Below are 19,260 nucleotides of genomic sequence, written 5' to 3'. Positions count from 1 at the left end.
ACCACAAACATGGTCACGGCACTTCTGCAGCCAAAAAGCTTCCAAGCCTCTCTCAAGTGCAAAAGTTAGCCCTTGATTTGCTGACTGGAGAGCCTGGCACACTGGGGTAAGAAGCAGCACTGGCTCCCCGTTGGCAGCCATGGGGCTGAGCCCCCTTGGCTGGGGCAGCGCTGTGCCCAGGGAGGGGCATTTCATTGCATCTCCCACCTCTGACCCTCTGGACAGGGGGTGAGTTGTACCCAGCCCAGCCCAGCAGCTGTCAGCTTCTTGCCTCCTTCTGCCACGGCCATGCAGGTGTTTTGGGATGGAGGGTTAAGGACAAAGCTCTGATCCTGCAGCTCCCTCCCACCACCAGGAAGTGGGGAAGTGTGGTAGCTCTATGGGTCCCACAGTCCCTACAGCATCCTGTGGGCAGGTGCCCATCTCCTGTCCTGCCTCCCAGGTCACCACCTGCCCTGAGCTCAGGAGATAGGCCACGGGCTCCATGCTTTCACAGGAGGTTTGCCTGCAAGGTGAGGCAGCTGCTAGGAGCTCACTGTGGGTTCCCACAGCAGCTTTTATAATTTCTTTCCTATTGTTGCTGGTTGGGTTTGTTGTTTTGTTGTTTTTTGTTTGTTTTTTTTTTTGCAAAGGACAGACTGACCTAGTGGGATGGATTTTTTTGTGTGTGACTTCTGTTAGTTTTTAAGTTACCCGACTTGAATTTATCTGAACAGATGCAGAAGGAACTTTCTTTTTTTGTGAGTTAAGAGACAAAAACGCATTTTTAAACAAAGGAATCATGTATTAACATTTTAACAGCAATTCATAAATCTGCACTTTTTATGAGGTTTTGAAAAATCTATTTATAGGTACGGAACAATGGGGTTTGTTTAAAACTGTATCGCATTTATACTTGCTGAAATTACTTTCATTGTTATCAGTAGGAATTTCATTGGTTAAATAAAATGCATAAAACCTGCCTCCTGTTTGAGTCATCATTTGCCCCATGCTGGGGAACACATCTCTGGAGCAGAACATCCTGTGTTTTGGGACAAAATCCAGTCCTCAAAGTGTCTTTCCTCTCCGTGCCTTTGTAGTGGGTTTTAGTCTATGTATTATTTAACACAGAGATTATTTAATCCCTCTTCCAGGGAGACCTGGGCAAACCCCAGAGCAGAAGCTGGTGAGAGCCATAAAAACAGGAAGGGCCTGTGAAGCAGTGAGAGGAAATGTGTGCTGAGGGTGCTCAGGGCAGTGCCAAGCTTATCTAGCAGTCAAATTGCCCCCCAGGTCCCCCAGTCCTGTGCTCTGCCCCATCCAGCCCCAGAGAAGGGTGACTTAGTGCTGAGGGATCACCAGGGAAGTTTGTCCTGGGGAAGATGATCATTTCCCCTCAGAAAGACAAAACTAGTTAACACAAGCTGCAGACCTTTCGGGTGTAACTTTACCTCCAGCTGCAGGATGCAGTGATCACAATAAAATAAATACATGTACATATATAAATATCTGTACATGTATAAAGTGCTTCTTTATTTGCTTTCAGTGGGAGTTCCAAAACACTGAAAGTATTTGTCATCTTAGGTCCAGGCAGAACTTCCTGCCCCCTCACCAGTCGTGTGGCTGTCACCCCCAGGTGCCAGAGCAGCTCAGGACTGGGAGGGTGACCATGTCTCCAGCAACATCGTGAAAAAGAAAAAAATCTTGCACTGTTCCTCAAAGCCAAGGGCTGCTGTGGAATTCCTGATTTAGTTCCTAGAAGTCCCAGAGCATGGGTGAGCAGCAGGGCAGGACAGTGCCCTCAAGTGAGCCCTGCCCTGATCTTGGTCCCTGCTCCTTCACCCAGCATGTGGTGTGAGTGCTCAGATGGGGGTACCCAGCATAGGCAGAGGACAGCCCTGCTCCCCCACACCGCATCCTCACCTCTCCAGCTGGTTTCCCCCAGGAAATCCAAAGCCAAAAACATCTGTGTGTTGGTGATTCCCCAAGACATTTTTGACCATCCTCCTGGGCCACCACTCTGCTGCCATCTACCCCCTGCCTCCTGCTCTCACACCAGAGACCAAAGGGCGGTGGCAGACCAGGGACCACATCACAGGGATGCTCATTTGCCCACACCAAGTGCCTGCGGGACAAACTTCCCTGCAGCCCATAGGTGACCACTGTGAGATGCCCCTGGGACCTGGGAAAGGGCCATGGCTGGGATAAGGGTAGGCAGCCCTGCATGGGCAGCACATCCATGGGGAGACACCTGGATGGGCTAAGCCCAAGCCTCCCCAGGTTCCTCCCCTCCTCATGGAGCACAGGGAGACACCCTGGTGTGCCCCATGACCATCAACTGGGAGCGTGGGCACTCCCAGCCTCCTGGTTGGAGCCAAGAAGCCATGAGCAGGGCAGGGTGGCCAGCAGAGTGGTGTGCCACTGCCAGCAGAGACTGGCTGCCCACTCATGGCCCGAGCAAGCCCACAGCTGTAGGGTTGGATTTCCGCTTGTGCCGGGGTCTCCTTTGCTTCTTCCCAGCATCACCTCAGGCTCCTTGTGCCATAGCATGGGAAGAAATGGTGACCAGCCCTGGACCCCTGTGCAGAGCCATCAGTGGATCCACTCTACCAAGTGTACATTAACTGAAGTGCACCCACCTGCACGACTTCATTTCAGCACTACGCACTAGATTAGACCAAATTATAGGCAATGTGGGAGCATGGAAACTCCCCCAAAAACTTTTAATTAGATCATGATTGGAGTTACCTGGCAAGGCACCTGGGAAGAGGAGCAGAGGCTCTACAAGCCCAGGCTAGAATTACATAAGTTTTAAATAACATCATTCATAATGCTAATGAGCTCATGTAAATATCATTGATTTTTTGTTAGCTTTTCAATATATACAGGAAGATGATCACTGCATTTGTATTTCCTGCTAAATTAAAACCCTCCACATCTTCCATGTGGTTTTTTTTCCCAGGCTTTTTTCAGGCCCTTGCAGCAAAACTGGAAGGTTTCTGACCTGCAGGAAAGTGCCCTCTTTCTCCTCCTTCTCCTCCTGCCTGGGGCTGGTCTTCAGAGTATCAGTATATCCAGGCAATAAAACGTTGCCAAAAACTAGATATAACAAATGCAACAAAACGTGATTTCAGTCAAAATGGAAGTGTCTTAGGAGCGATGACCTCCAACATTCAGTGTTGACTTGCCCAGGAAGGAGATTCCCAGCAGTTTGCTGCCACAGTGTGCAGACCCATGGAGGAGGGCTTAGCTTCAGCCCAGACCTCCTCTCCCATGCCGATATGTCCCAGCATCTCTGAAAGCACCAGAAGGGCTGGGCTGGGGAGATGATGCTGCCTGAATACAGGCATTAAATTTGCCTTGCAAAATGACCTAGCTAATCTCTCCTGGCTTCCTCTGCAACCCGTGGAGAAAGGCAGAGACTCCACCAGAGGGTGACATCTGCCCTGAATCATCTCCTGAGGGACTCAGATCCGCCTCCATCCTCCACGTCAGGGGAATCACAGTTGGGATGCAGCGTTTAGCTCGCAGAAGATGAAACTGCCCTCACATCTGCAATACAGCACAGTGATGCTGAAAAGATTGGCTGAAAACATGGTATTAGATTTAAGGTAACCCCTAGGCATTTTTTCTTTTTTTTTTCCTGATGAAAAAACAAAACAACAAAAATACATTTTTTGTGAAAAACAGGAACAGGAGCAGTTCAGTTGGAAGCATCATTACCAGCTCTGGTTAGTAGACCTGAGTGCAAATCCCCACAGCCACAGAGGTCCAAAGCCCCCGGTGCTGTGTCCACAGGAGTCACAGCAGTGCCAGCAGAACGTGTTGAGGGAATGTGCTCAGTGTTGAACAGCTGCATCTGTTCACAGCTGGAAATGGGGTCTGGGGGAAGAGTGAGATTTTGAATAAGCTCCTGAGAGAAATAAAGAACAGGTACCAAGTTCCCAGATAGACCCTACACCACCAAACCTCCGTTGGACTAGGAATGGGGGCATGATCTGAAGCATTACAGGATCTGGGGATGGACAAAATTACCTTTCATCACTGGAGTCTGAGAGCCTGATTGTGGATACAAAAATGCTGCTAGCAAGGATTTTCTTGCTATTTTCTAAGTCCGTGAGAGACTTTTCTCTCTCACAGAAGAGGTAGCAGAGTTCTGTAAACAATGAAACACCTGCAACCTTGAAAAGTATTGTTTATAGTACAGTAGAAAAATATTTTGACAATGGATGTTTTAGGATTTTAGCCAATCACCCCCAAGGGGTGCTGATCCTTTGTCCAATTAGACTATGAAGAAAAAAGTCTATAAAAAGAGTTTGTAAAATAATTAAATCAATCAATCTTGCTGCACAATTCCTGCCTGCTGGATCTTCTCTCCTCCTCCCTATGGCTGCAGGACACGGTGATATACCCTAGGGCATTTTTTTAATACCTGTTCACTTGTCCTTGATCACACATGAAAGCTGATTGCAGCCAGGTGCGGTTCAGTCTCTTCTCCCAGGCAGCAAGTGACAGGACAAGAGGAAATGGCCCCAAATTGCACCAGGGGAGCAACTGACTTGAGATTAAGAAAAATTTGTTTACTGAAAGGATGGTCAGGCATTGCAGCAGACCGCTCAGGGAATTGGTGAATCACCATCTTTGGAAGAGTTCAAGGAACATATGGATGTGGCACTTGGGGACATGGTTCAGTGGTGCATTTGGTAGTGCTGTGTCAATGGTTGGACTCAATGATCTTAGAGGTCTCTTCCAACCTTAATGATTCTATCTGAGTAGTCATCCTCAACTGCTGTGATGATGAGCCTCAGATTTGCCCCCCTCTAACACCAGGACAGCCACTTTTACCATTCAAGCCTCTTCTGCAGCCATGGGTTCTGTGCCCTCACAGATCCTTGAGAAGGCAGCCCCTTGCCCCACATCAGACACTCACCTCATTTTTGCAGAATGCAGTGGTGTTTTCAAGTGCAGGCTGTCATCTCCAGAGCAAAGGTGTACAGTTAACTCCTCCAGGTGCCTGAGGGTGAGGGGTGAACTCATCCACCCCACAAATACGCATGTTTTCCGTGAACTCAAAAAACTGTGGGCGAAGTTCTTTGGGGGCTGGATTCATTACACACAGGTCAGGCCAAGCCATGTGGCTGAGGTGCACAAAGTGGTTAATCCCTTCTGTTTCAATAGGGCCACACACAACCCCCACCACCACCCAAATGTGGCTGTGAGCGCTGTGGGTCATTTCCAGCGGCACTCAGGAGGCATCAGACCCTGATATTAGTCCTACCTGCATAGAAGGATTTAGTGACCCAAGGGCCTTCCAAGGGGCTGTGGGAAAGAGCATCCCACCTGTACCATCATCTGGGTGAACGATGTCAGTGGACCCCTCAAGGGTCTTCAAGGGTGGGACAAGCCCCATCAGCCACCAACCCGAGCTAAGCTTTATTGGTCCCAGCTTTAGGCACCCAGCTGAGGTGCCCAGCTGAAAGCCAGGTGAGGCATTTGTACTGAACAAAGGGACTCCTGTGCCTGCAGAGAAGAAATTTTAAATGCCTACATTTAGATAACATAAATCCAGAAAGTGATGTCTCCATGAGTCTATTGTATCATCCCTCTGGAGCTGCTTCAGGCATCTCAGCAGATGGTTGGTGTCAGAATCAAGCAGAGACCATTTCTCAGCCCTTACTGTCCACTGTTTAGCTGGTGGCCACTTGGTTTCACAGAATCGTAGAATGTTTGGGTTGCAAGGGACCTTTAAAGGCTACATAGTTCAACCTGGGACATCTTCAACCAGATCAGGTCACTCAGAGTCCCATCCAGCCTAACCTTGAATGTTTCCAGGGCTGGAGCACCTACTACCTCTCTAGACAACCTGTACCAGGGTTTACCCTGTGATTTACCCTCATTTTAAAAGAAATTTCTTCCTTTTATCTGGTCTGATGTTCTTCTTCCACATTTCCTCCCCTGCCCAACAGCACAGTCCTGCCCACCTGCTGCAGCTCCTGGCATTGGTCCATAACCACCTTTTACCAGCAGGTACTGGGGATTTGGAAAAGTCACACAATGCCATCTGCTGCAGAAGTCCATTCTTCACCATATTAAATTAGCTTAAAACATCAACTTATTCATAAAGGTGATACTGCAGAAGAACTCGATGCCTCTGCTTCAGTTTTGCATGCAACTGTGCTGCTGGCTCAGTAGAAAATGGCTTCTACCTCTCAGGAATATTGTCACAATTTCAGCATTTTTGGAAAGGAGACAGGGTTTTTTTACCCTGGAAGAAAATGACACATATGCTAAGACGGGCCATGGCTGAAGGATATGCTTCTGAAATGGAGAGAGCCACGTTCACATGCCAAACCTGCTGTAAGGCAGGAGTGGGTGCTGAATGTCCACATCCAAACCACTAATCCAGATCCTGGGCTGCTCTTGGATGTTTCCTGTCCTTGTTCCAACCTGGACCTGAAAAATATTTTCCACTAAAAATGGTAAATTGCTGTGAAAAGAGCCCTGTATGATAAATCACCCTGTTCTGACAGAATATAATTCCTTGGAGATTTTCCAACCAGCTGTAACACTAACACCACTGGAAAGTCTTTAGGCGTTTCTGCTTGGCTGGAAACACCGGTTCTGTGGAAATCAATAGCAGATGTTACCCAGTGTGAGATCCACCAAAGTAAGTCCAACAGCCCAGAAGTCTGTGCAGCAGAGAGAAGTCATCCCATGCCAAACCACAGTATTGCAACCTCACTAATACACACACACCCCAGACACACCTCACACTCCTTGCTCCCAGACAATCCCTCCTGGCCAAACGAGTTGCACTGGTATTTATTTTCCAGTACCTTTTCCATTTTCTGGCACTGACTATGCTGGAGAGATAACCTTTGAGCAAGTACGGCTCGATTCCCTGCTGAGCAGGAGCAGCTCCCTGACAAGAGGGAGGGACAGAGCTGCTGATGGAGTTCCACACAAGGTGAGTAGCTCCAAAACGTGCAGTGGCAGCAGAGGTGTGACCCAGAGGGCCTGAGACTGAGGGGCTGTCCTGCCAGGGTTACTGAGTTCCTCTGCCATTATGGATGCCCAGCCCCAGGGTGGATGCAGCAGTGACAAGGGTCACCTCGAGGTGCAGATACCCCTCTGTCGAGCCTCTGGGTGATCTGGTTAAGGCAGGGACATCTTCCACTAGACCACGCTGATCAAAGCCCCAGCCAACCTGCCAACTTGACCTTGACCATTTCCAGTGATGGGGCATCCACAGCTTCTCCAGGCAACATGTACCAGTGCCTCACCAGCTCCTGCAGACTTGAGACAGATGCAGATTCAGTTGCAGGGCTTCATCTGCCCAAAGAGAGGTACCTGCAAAACACAGGTACCTGCAAAACCAACATCTGGTTTACTCATCACAGGATCTCTATACTTTCAGTGGAGTATAATTAGCCCTTTCAGGAAAGGTAAGGAAGTTGTGATGAAGCCAGGCCAGGGACTGGCCCTGCACAAGAGGGAGTTTCTCCCTGTGAGCTGTGAAGAACTGTGCTGCTGCGCTGTGATTTCTGTATAAAAACTGGCTATCATGCTGCACTCCAGTGCATCTCACTGGAGTAAAACAATCCCCTCTCCTGGCACACACAGTCATATTCACTGCCTGCCACATCTCAGCTTTTACCTACTTATTCTGCAGCTTAATTATTGAGTCTTACAGTGCTTTGTGAGAGGAAAGGTGTATAAAAAGCACAAAAGAGCCATTAATATCAGATGTCAAGCTGTTACAAGGAACAACTGTGCTGCTGGTGTTTTCTTGATTAGTCAGGGCACCCTAGGTTGTATTATCTCATTTGCAACTGTGACAGAAAGTGATACCAGCCTCTCTTTGGAAAAGTTAATTTTATTTTGTTGAAGCCGTATGTTTCCAAGGATAGAGTAAAGCTCAGGAGCCATAAATCATGCCTAGATAAGAAGAATCTCAAACAGTGTTTTTTTGCAGGATGTTGCTTGTTCTGTGATAATTGCTCAATATTCAAGGCAGATTTCCCTCTGCCTACTCAGACATGCAGCACAGAAGAGAAATGCCCCATGTCAGTTACTGTACTTAGCATTTGACATCTGAGCATGTTAAGACAATTTTAATAATACAGTTGCACATCTGCCCAAATCCAATAGAGCTGCAGTGCCTTAGATTTCAAGGATTGTCCCCTTGCTGTCAGAAGTCATGGCTGCAGCAGAGACATGCTGGCCTGAGCCAGGTGGGGTAGTGACAGTGGTGGCAATTTGACAATGCAGACCTCGTGAGGTGCCTCAGCTTTGCTGCTTATCAGCACGTGAGCTCCCATGTCACTGTGACTGCAGAGCTGCACTGGAGATGCTGGTGGACCTGGGATGCAGGGGCTGCTGGGTTCAGGTGTAGGGAAGCTGCTCTGGATACAGAGACCCCAGGAAGGGCATGGCTGGCTGCTGTGCAGTGCCACACAGCTGAGATGGGTCAGACATAAGGCCACACACAAGGTGCAAGACAGCTGTGGGGGGCAGCTACTCCTTCTCCCCAGTGCTTGGGTTGCACTTGAGAGCTGCTGCTGCCACACATGCCTTCAGAGGCTGCTGGGAATCCTGGGGACCCCAGGCTGGGGCCCCTGTCACCCCATCCTGGCATCCCCTTGGACTTGAGCTGGCTGCTTTCCTGCCTTGAGAGCTGCCATGTAGCCCTAGAGGAGTACCAGGATTGAGACAGGGTCTCATGAAGGAGCGGGGAATCAGCTCCACATCTGTCTTGATAGCAGACCAGGCATGTTTGAGTGGGCAGAAATGCAAAGTTCAGTTTGGAGAGCATCCGCTGGCTATTCTCTGCCTGTTAGGAGCAGTGACCTTGCCCCTTGCACCCAACATTCCTATAGTAGAACACCACTGACTTTACCCAGCTATACCTCTACTGGCACACAAAAGCTGCCTTTCCTTTTGAAAAAAGCCAGTGCTGCTTGCAGTCAGCCTCTCTTTCTCCATAAACCAGCTGTGCCCATGAAGGGAGAGACGAAGAGTCATCCTCTCTTCCCACTCATGCCACTGCTTCCCCACTTCACCATTGTTGGCATCCCCAACTTTGCCATTTGCATCACTGCTGAACAAGGTGCCACCCGGCCAGGGTGTGCTGGTCTGGGATGTGCACACACACATTTGGTTGCGTTGAACATAGCCCCTGAGCTGAAGAAACTACTCTGTCCCATCATGAACCAGCCATATCTCCTTTTCCCTCTGAATCCATCCATGCCAGCTCAGCCTTGCTGCAAGCTACATGCAGAGAGGCAAAGCTGCCATGTTAGTAACTGAGTTTTCTTCAGCCATGTTAGTAACTGAGTTTTCTTCAGCCCAGGACAGGCCACCACCAACACAGCACCACTGAGATGGCAGCACCATCACTCCTGGGACTCATCATGGGATGCTATGGCAGAACAGGGGTCCACACCAAGCTGGCGCTGGAGGGAGAGACACAGATGGGTGTGAAAGGAAGGAACCATGTAGGTAGGACTCCCAAATGCCTCTTGGAGTCCAGTCAAAGTAAATGCTGCTGAGACAAGAAGCCTCCCTCCTGTAGGCAACTGCACCAAGAGATCCAAAGCCCCTTGCTGAGCCAAGCCCCAGGGAAGGGCAGCACTCCTGTGCCTTTCTCCAGCAGCCGCAGGCGTCTCTGTGCCCCTCATCTGGCTACTAACACTTGATGGTCCCCTGCAAAGCCTGATGTGTGCCCCAGCTCCAGTGGTGCTGATGCTGGGGGACATGGCTCATGCTGGCAGAGGGAAGATGGTGTGAAGAGTGAGCAGAGAGGATGAGCAGTGCAGAAGAAGGGTTGGTTTTGCCTCTGGCATTAAAGTGAGTGTTTGTGCATGGGTTCACCAGGTGGGTTTTCACAAAGCAAAACAAGAGCTGCAGCCAGGGATCCCTCCTGCCTCTCCTCCCCCTTGACAGTCCATAGTCTCCTGAGTGCTTCAGGAGCAGTCAGCTCTCAAGGGAGGCAAGGCAGGTGGCAACAGAAGCCAAAAGTATGACTCGCAGATCTGCTGGGCTTTGGAGCAGACACGAGGGCTTCAGAGCTAAGACATTTATGGGCTTAGACCTTCAGAGAACACCACATCTTGAATTTTCAGGGCTTAGACCTTCAGTGGTCACCAGACAGCAAGGAAGGGTTGGGGGAAGATGACCTTGGTATGGCTAAGGAAAAATGCTTTCCCATCATGCAAAAAAAATGGGCATTGGGTCTTTCCTTGCTGCAAGAGCCATGCAGTTTCAGACGTCTGGAAAGGCCTGAGGACTATGAGATATACCCAGTTGCAACCCCTCTACCAGTGGGACACCAGAAAAATGAGCAATGCAGCCAACAGCAGGACCTTGCCCCCATTCCACCCCGCTCCCTGCTGTTTCCCAGCCCCAAGGCATTGCCTCCTTCTCCTTTCATCAAGTCCCAGTAACCCTCTGTAACCAAAGTCCTCCCCTGACCACCACCACCTGCTCCTTGGAAGGGATGGGCTTCTGCAGAGCTCACTGACACTTCATAAGTCTCAGTGTCACCACAGCCAGAAAGAAATTACCTCGTACCACATTTAGTGTGCATTTCCCAGAGGAAGCATCTTGACACCTGCAAATCACAGAAACTTTGTGGCCCGCACCGATAAAACCCGAACATTTTACAACAGACAGAACTTGAGTTACAGTGGTGGCGGCCCCAAGCAACATTGCCTTGGCCCTCCTTGTTATTCCCCAGTCAGTTCATTATTATTAATGTCACTACAATAAATACCAGAATGAAATTGACAGCATTTGGCCACGTATCTTAAAGCATTGCCCCACTCCTCCTTCATTCCATGTATTTGCAGCCTTGGTTTCCGTCCCTATCAGTCATCAGAGGAGCCTTTAGGGACAAACCGTTTGACGATGTGACCAGCTAGGTAATAAAAACCATGCAGAACTGCAGCTGTGGCATCGATGACCAGCGAAAAGGTGCCCCCGATCCCAGTGGCCATGTCTTTAAGGACAGAGGGAATGGCACAGATGGAGTGGTAAGGAAAAGCAGCAAGGTGAAGGATGAACCCCACGGGGATGCTCAGGATCCTGTAGGTGAGGGACATCAGATCTTGAACAATTTGCAGGAAGCCCAGGAAGATATTGATGATGACCCTCCCAGCATCATAGGGGATGCTGATGAGCACCATGCTGACAGCTTTAAGGTAGGACACCATCCCATTCCACAGGCTGTACACTCCATCCAGAACTGTACCAACAACTCGCTTTACAACAAGCCACAGAAAATAAAACACAAATTTCACCAGCTCCACAAAGATGTAGATGAGGAGTTCCAGAAGTTTGATGAAAGGGGTAGCAATGATGCCAGCCACTCTTCTCACCCAGCCGCTGTCCTTGGTCTCCTGGTTGTCACTTGTTTCTACTTGCTCTCCAGAGCGGATCTGACTGACAGCTTGCAATACTGCTTCTCTTTTCTCCTGGCTTTGTTTGTCCTCTCCACAGTTGCCCTTGAACAAGTGAACTCCTGGTAGAAGCTGCTTCTCCAGCTCTCTTACAGTGAGGTCTGCCAAGCTGTTTTCATCATTGATTTTTTTCACTAGTCCCAGGGACCATCCCTCTGGAGCATCACAGCAGGCTGCCAGCCAGAGGCTCTCTGGCACTGACACCTTGCCTTTAACTCGGACACTGGAAGGAATTGCACCTGCAAGGAGATATAGATGATCCATCTTGGAGCAGTGAGGGATCAGAGCTTGTTCCACTACCTTCCCAATGTCTCTGTGCCAGCTTTTGCTCAGAGCTGGGCTCAGAGGGACAGCGTTCGTGAGTGTGTAAGTGGCCACCTGGAAATCCTCCTCATTAAGCACACTGGGATTGAGAAGGCCTCTCTCATAGCCAGAGCCCACGTAGTCTGAGGTCAGGGCTTGATTTGCACCAAGGTTGGCCACAGTGCCACCAATATCGGCTTCATGCACCATTTCGTGCAAGTCATTTTCTGGATCATCTATCTGAAAGAGTAGAGAGAAGCGTTACTGCATGCAATTCACCTTCCTAGAAAGCAATGTGTAACATGGGCCTCGACATTTACTCTTCGTTAGCACTACTAGTAGATGCCATGCCTTGGATTATATCCTGCACCCTCTCCTTACTTTCCTTGAAGTGCTTCAGAGGAGTGTATTCTCTACTTAGCTGCTCTGCCAAACACATTGGTTTAGGCTCCAAAGGATATTCGCAGCTCTCAAGTCTCGTACACCGCACAGCACATCCTTCAAAATCTCACCAGGCACCCTATACGAAGCCTCTAACTTGTGCTTTGTCCTAGAAGAGGTTTTTGAGACCAATAGATGGCTTGATTTAGGGTCATGTTTTCACCTCCTACTGTGGTGGTACCTGCAGCTCATTTAAGAACTTAACTATGGCAGCTTAAGTCCCCCTGAACTATAAAATCCAAGCCAAGGGGAAAGAAAAAACCAAACAAGCCATGGTGTATAAGGTGTCTAGAGAAGGCATTTACCACTTATTGTGTAAGAAGCAAGCATGAAGCCATACATCATGTCAGGTCACCTAAACTTCCCTGCCTTGAACAGGAGACACAGCAGTGAGCTCCTAGGGCTGTTGCAGGGCTGGTCATCAGTAGTCTAATCCTCACGTCATTAATAGTCTGAACCTCACCCTTAATGACCACACAGCCATCACCAAAGGTCCTCGATGGAATCTGTGCTACTTGCTTGTGTCTTTGGTTCCCATGCTGTAGAGCCAGAGGTAGCAATTACTGCAGCAAAATTTGTCCTGGAGCCATGCACGGGGCGGGGGAAGGGGGCAGGTGGAGGCGGTAAAGAGCAGTGGGAGGAGAAGCACTAAATGTCAGGGTGTGTTCAGGTCTTTCTCAGGCGGCCACAGCTCTGTCTGATCCATAGTCATTCCTATTGACACTGCCTGCAGCCGCTCCAGAGGGCTGCACCAAATTGTCATTTTGTTCCTCAGATTAGAGGGTGAACATGTTGGTAGAAGCTCGGGGGTGGCAGACGATCTCTGGCAGTCACTGCCTTCTGTATTCTCTGTTTCAGAGGCTGTGGCCCTCAGGTCCCAGCACTGTGCTGGCCCAATTAAACCTTCTGCCTTTGCCCCGGCCTATAAATTGTTTACTGCACTATCTAATATGCACTTTGGAGACATCTATAGCAGACAGTTCATAGACTACCTTGAATCACTGCCATCATCAAGGTCATCCATCCTTGTCTCTTGACCACCCTGCAGTGCACATGGACAGACACCCAACTATGTCCTTGCAATCTTACACAGAGTTTGCATCCTCTTAGTGCCACATCACCTCCTCACAGTTCTGCGCCAGCCTGTGCTGAGAATCAGGATGAAAAGGCCAGTGCTGGCCAGTGCCAGCAACTGTGCATCACCCTCAGCCGGGAGCTGAGCTCTGGCTGGCGTCCTGCATCAGCCAACCCCCAGCAGTCAAGGCGCAGGGCTCCCTCTGCACCAAGCTTGGTCACAGTGCCAAGCTTGGCCATTGCAGAGGGCTGCATTACCCCACCTCCTGCTAAGGAGGTTTCTTCCTCTTTTTTTGAAGCATCTGCTGCTTATTGCTTCAGGACTGGGAGGACCATTGTGAGTCCCATGTGCTGATGCCCAAATCACAGCTTTTTCTAAATGCGCTGCTTAAAAAAGAGCTAATTCTGCACTTTTACTGTCTTATTCTGCCCCTCTTGCTTAGTCACCCCAAACAACAGGCTGCATCTGGCTGATGAGGCCAGACATTCTGCATTCTACAAAATCACTGTCTCTTCCTGGCCCCGCTCCCCTTGCCATTCTCCCCTTCTGATGAGATGATGGTGTGCCATGGGACAAGGGATGCACCTAGTGTGTTTAATCGCACAGAAGAGGTGAGGGGGATTGGGCACAGATGTGAGGCTGTGCCCAGGAACTCTCCTCAGTGCTATGACCCTTTGGAGTTTTAAACCCTCCCAGAGACACTCATCCCATCTCACTCCCATAGTGAGCGCTGCCATGCTACAAGGACACATACACCTAAGATGGATCAGCTCTGCCTCCTGGCAGATATCCCCAACCTACATGAAAAAGAATAATTTTAATTTCTCTCTCCTTATGAGCTGCTGCATGCAAACCTTGAGGAGCCTATCAAGAAAATACGTCCCTGGTTACCTGTCCAGTTTCAGGCCTTTGCACATACCATCGGGATTGTTTGGGTGCAGTTAAGGAAGAATATGATAAAAATGCAGCTGTGTGCTGTTTATGTGTCAGGCTCTGACATCACCTAATTATGCTTATAATAACTCCTATTATGGTTTGTAATAACTAATGCATACCTGAGGTTTTCATGCCTTCTCCAGCTCAGTCCCAAAGGCAGGCTGTCTCAGCACTGCATCTAATCTGCATTGCAAGATACATTTCTTCCCTGCTTCAAAAAGCTTCTGGCTTGTGTCACCCCAAAGCATATCTGCATTCATGGAGTCAGCCATGAAGCCACCTGTCCAAACAACCTGGAACTGCTCAGGGTAAAATCCAAGCAGACAGGTAAACTCCTTATCATAAGATAGAGATTTAAAAATAACTTATGTGCCTGAAGCCTGTGTGGATGTTAGCACATAACAACATTGATGTGTGTCATTAAGTGGAGGGTGCAGATGGGACAGAGGCAGAGGGGATTAAAAGCATGGCAACACACAGTTATTAGGGCAGGCAGCTTCCATTGAGTTTGGTCATTTAACAAGGCAGGACCTCCCACCTTCCCCACCCTGGTATTCAGGATCCCTGGTGAAGTTCAGCACCCCTCTTCCACCACTGCTTCCTCAGGCACCCTTACACCTTTGATTGAAGTGGAAATGTTTGATCCAACCTTAGTGTGGGACTCGTATGTCAGGGAAGAGGCACACTGAGGTTTCTGTAGTAGGACGTTCACATGAGTGGCTCTAGAAGTGCCTGTTTCTTGACTCTCTGCCAAGAGAGATTGCAAGAGCAGCTCAGAGGTAGCTGCACTGTAGCTGGGTAAGAATCCCAGCTTGGTCATCTGCCTGGTGGTAGCCATCAACCAAATGAAAACACGAGGCAATTCATCCAGCCCCTCATACATTAGGATGGAAAAAGCAACTCCAGAGTTTTCCATCTCTGTCTAAGCTACAGAAAGAAATCAAACACAGAGATTTCCAGACAACCAAAATGAACGAGGTGAAAGACACCTAAGTGACTTGCTCTCAGCCCCTAGGAAATCTATGGCAGAGCAGGTTTCCAGACCTGCGCCTGGGGGAGTCCCATCAGCACCCTGCTCATCAGCCTACCCTTCCTGCTCTCTACTTTTTCACTAATTGCCAAATTAATTCATTGTTTCCAGCTGCCAATCCGCAGTGGGTGGCACTGACATACCTCACATTTGTCACCCAATTACTGCTGCTGTGCTACATTTGGCATTTGTTTCTCAGGCAGACATTCCTGAAGAGGGAGTGAGACGGTGCCCTCACCACTTATATCATAATCCCCCCCCAAAAAGCATATGACAAACTTGAGGCCCTCACTGGAGTGCTGAGAATGTTTTACAGTGATTTCTTTCCATTTGCTGTGTGTCTGCATCTCCATGTGCATGCCCGTGCCACTGTGCAGCTCAGCCAGCTCGTACCCAGCTACCCCTGTCTCAGCAAGGAAATCACCCAGAAAATTGGTGATATGAGCTCCCTGGGCTATGCTACAGAGCAGGTGTAGCTAAGAGTTCCCTTCAGCAGCCATCTGACCTAGCCTTGATAGAACATACATGATGGGTGTGAAAGCTCTTCCTCACTCTCTCTCCTCCAAGTGGCAGTGTCTGAGAGGGCTGTATGTACTTATTTCTTGAGTTACAGGAATTTTTCATATTCTTGATTTCTTCCCCTTATATATCCTTCTGCAGATTTTTTTTTTTTTTGGTCTTAGTACTTTTCTAACTCAGAGGTTCCTCCAGGGAACTGCAGAGTTGCTACCCCCTGCCTCTGAGACGTGCATTTCAGCAATGGATGAAGGGGACCCATTAGTGAGTCTAAGAACTACTGTCAGCCTGTGAGGCTGCTCTGGAGAAGCTAGAGCAACTAAAGTTAGCACCTGCCCTATTATTTCTGAGGCTGCAGAAGGTTTTGGTGGCAGGACACACAAGGTTTGGGACTCTGGAGTGCTGGCAGGAACAAAGACAAGATGAGGGATGAAAAGGAATGGAGCAGGAAGGGCAGAGAAGCCAGCTAAAGGGAGGTGCAGGAAAACCGAAGTTACTGGTGGGGGGCTGCCCACTGCTCCATGGCAGGAACAGCTTCTGAGCCTACCTAGGTAGGTTGGGAGAGTTGGACCACAAGAGGCAGGAGGAGATATGGGGGCTAGAGGTGATGAAGCGTGTCACTGGCCAAGGCAAATGGGAAAGGACCTCATCTCTGCTGCTTTACCTTGCTGCCTCCATGGCACTGACCAAAGATTCTTGCCAGCCTAGGTTCCTTTATGCTTTAAAAACTTACCACCCTTCCACAACTCGGTAATGACAGTCTGCAAAAAGCTTCCTCTGTTTTGAAAGGGCAAGCTCCCACAGCTTGCCTGTGAAGTGGAAGGAACTCAGATCAAAAGGCCCTTAGAAGAACTCCTACAACTCAAAACCCAGCCCAGAGAGCCCTGAGATAGTCCAGGGTGATAAGCACTTAGGATCTTCTCTCTTCACTGCCTGTGGCCTTGTGGCCTTAGTATCTCATCACCGCACATGAGAAAAATAAGCACAGCATTCTCCTGGCAGAGGGGTGAATTTGATTGTGGCAACATCCAGTAGCTGAGGGCCACACTCCCAACACACTGCTCTGACACTTCAGCCATTCCTGCCCTAACAAAGCACCCTTGCACACTGGCAATCTTTCCTGAGCTCAACAGATGGGGTAGCTTGACGCTGCTACAAAATTCCTCATTATCACTGCTGAAAAATCTAAAATTTGGGGGGGGGGGAGGGGGGAAGAAGAGCTAATGTTGTCTTAGGGCACCACCAATTTTTAAAGGATTTCCTTTAAATTGAACAGCCTGAAGGCCTTGCTTAAACATGCCAAGCGTCAGGGGAGACAAAAACTACTGAGGCTCTGGCAAAATTCATTTTATACTGCATACTTCTGACTTGACTGAAGCCTGCATGCCCCAGGACACAGCAACTCATTTCCCTACCTCAGTCTGTAACAGTGGGACACACTGAAAAGCTGCAGCATCAACTTGGTGAACCACAAATGGATGTTTTATCTCTGCTTAGTGAAGCTGAAGAACTCCTATCAACACTGTGATCACACTGGCAACAGAACAAACTTTGAACTTGACACTGCGATGTTTAACCCACCAGCAGCGCTCCCTGCCCACAAGAGCTGGCTGGGCAGGACAGACACATCACTGGTGTGGTCAGAGAGAGCTTTCCTCTCCCCTGGGACTGCACATTCATGCAACAGCCTCCCAGTTTTCATTATAAGCTCCCTGGGATAAGAAACTATTTGTTTGCTCAGTTCCAAGCACAAAAATAAGTTCTGCTCATGCTAAATTCATACCAACAGAAGTTCAACAAGCAGAGTTCCTGCCTCCTTTGCAAAATTGTAGCCCCAGCTTCACCCCAGAGGAAATGTTCTCCAGGAATAGTTGCTTTACAGCGAAAGAAAAGCTGCCTTACCTGTGGTTCAACCAGCCAGTTCTCCTCCTCACTTTGAGCTGGCTTTGTAAACTTAAAAGCTGAATAAAGAGGGATTTTGTCCTTAGTACTGTAGAGGGTTGCAAAGCGTGGCTCTTTGTTGTACTGCTGACAGATTTTCACATGGAACGGCTCCGTAAATCCTTCGGGGGGGACTTGTCCAGGGAAGAACACGTTACACTCGGCAAAACCAGTTTCATCCTCTCTAACAACTCTGCCCTGGGAAAAGCCTGGGAAAACTGAGATGCAAAGCAAGAATACAATTGACGTCTTCATGGTCCACTCCCTGGAGCTGAGGGAAGCCCGGTCTGCCTCCTCTGGGTACGGCAAAGGATCTACGGTCAGAGTCCATGCAGCAGCGAAGCCAGAAAGGGTCTGGAATTCGGGTGTAGCGTGCGAGGGAAATGAAATACGAAACCACAGCCGATCCCTTCGGGAAGCCAGCGCGTTCTGCAGGCAGCACCTTGTGAAACCGAACGTGTGCCAGGCTGCTCTGACACACGCTGCGGAAGCAACTGCCCTCAGGAGATGGTGCCAAGCAACCTGAAATCATCAGGGCTCGGTGGGAAGAGGAGGAGGGACGCCTATGGCAGCGGCAGGACTGGAGCTGAGCAGCGCTGGCTGTCCAGGCTGGGGCTCAGCGCCGGCGGGGGTGTGGTGTGCTGCATTGCAGCAGTCCCCGGCAGGAATTTTGGCTGACACAGCCAGAAATGTTCCTGAGGCTGTCAGAGGGGATGCTGCAAAGTCAGACTCACCACCCCAAAGAAGGTATTAGCTGTCCTTTCCAGCTGTGAGCCTGGCCAAAGGAGAGGGAGAGGAAGAAGAGAGGTGGCAACACTGGAGATGCTGGGAGCCCCCTTTGTCCCTTTTTGGGGTGTCTGTCACCACTATTGCTGCCAGCCACAAGCTGCTTAGATGCTTGGGAAAGGCATTCACCTCCTATCTCTCCTGGTGCTGTATGGGGCATTCAAAACCCTTCAGTATCACCTCACCTTTGGAGACCCTCCCTCAGAAGATACTAACAACAGGGAGAAGGATGAAGACCCTCAGATCACATACCTCTAATCAGCATCCACCTCAGAACGTTTTGCCCAAACCTACTGAACTGGCAGAAAAAGGGAATGAAGCTGCTCCTCTGAGTTTATGTTCAGCAGAGTAACCATCCGCCCAATGAACAGCTTCCTGTGATAGCTTGGCGACTGCTGGGTAAAAGCAGTATTCCTTCAGTGACTGTTTTCAAAATAGTGGAGACGGAAAGGAAATTACAGAGCAGTACCTCGGAGTCAAGAAAAGGTAGCATTTTCCCACCCAAGAAGTGAGATGTGATCCTCTGTCCTGCCAACAACTTAAAAAATCCTGGATGCCAATAGGGCACAAGTCCCTTTTATAATACAATTTCCAAGCAAAAAATCCTCCCAAGTGCTACCATCCCACAAGTACTTTGCAGACAAGGTAGGATTAGTCCATACTGAAAATTATGAAGTGGTACAATGAGTGATTAAAGTGCCTGCCCAAGGTCAGAGAAGGAGTGTCTAAAAGGCTAAAAATAGACTGTACTGTATGGCTATCATTCCTCTACTCAGGGATGACTTCTGGAAGTA

At 49.2% G+C, this 19,260-nt stretch overlaps 1 protein-coding gene and 1 long non-coding RNA gene across 2 annotated transcripts; both read right to left on the bottom strand.

Annotated features, from left to right (window-relative positions):
• Window positions 1-761: 761 nt before the first annotated feature.
• Window positions 762-9,296, bottom strand: LOC125321549. The gene is made up of 2 exons (XR_007201583.1): window positions 4,910-9,296; window positions 762-3,861 (listed from the first exon to the last, which is right to left on the bottom strand). It is a non-coding gene; the product is annotated as an uncharacterized LOC125321549 (long non-coding RNA).
• Window positions 9,297-10,555: 1,259 nt separating this feature from the next.
• ENDOD1 (endonuclease domain containing 1) lies at window positions 10,556-18,821 on the bottom strand. Its single transcript, XM_048294581.1, has 2 exons — window positions 17,642-18,821; window positions 10,556-11,981 (listed from the first exon to the last, which is right to left on the bottom strand). The coding sequence occupies exons 1-2, from the start codon at window positions 17,933-17,935 to the stop codon at window positions 10,848-10,850; spliced, it is 1,428 nt and encodes a 475-aa protein (XP_048150538.1). The 5' UTR covers window positions 17,936-18,821; the 3' UTR covers window positions 10,556-10,847.
• Window positions 18,822-19,260: the final 439 nt, after the last annotated feature.

This window comes from Corvus hawaiiensis, chromosome 2 (assembly GCF_020740725.1).
Source record: "Corvus hawaiiensis isolate bCorHaw1 chromosome 2, bCorHaw1.pri.cur, whole genome shotgun sequence".
Classification (NCBI taxonomy): Eukaryota; Metazoa; Chordata; class Aves; order Passeriformes; family Corvidae; genus Corvus; species Corvus hawaiiensis.
This window is presented reverse-complemented; position numbering and strand designations above follow the sequence as displayed.

What these genes read in the sequence shown, in the direction of transcription:
- ENDOD1 (XM_048294581.1), bottom strand. Translation starts at nt 17,935, where the DNA reads ATGAAGACGTCAATTGTATTCTTGCTTTGCATCTCAGTTTTCCCAGGC. An exon ending in ACTGGCTGGTTGAACCACAG is followed by an intron (nt 11,982 to 17,641) that starts GTAAGGCAGCTT and finishes CTACTCTTTCAG; the next exon opens with ATAGATGATCCAGAAAATGA.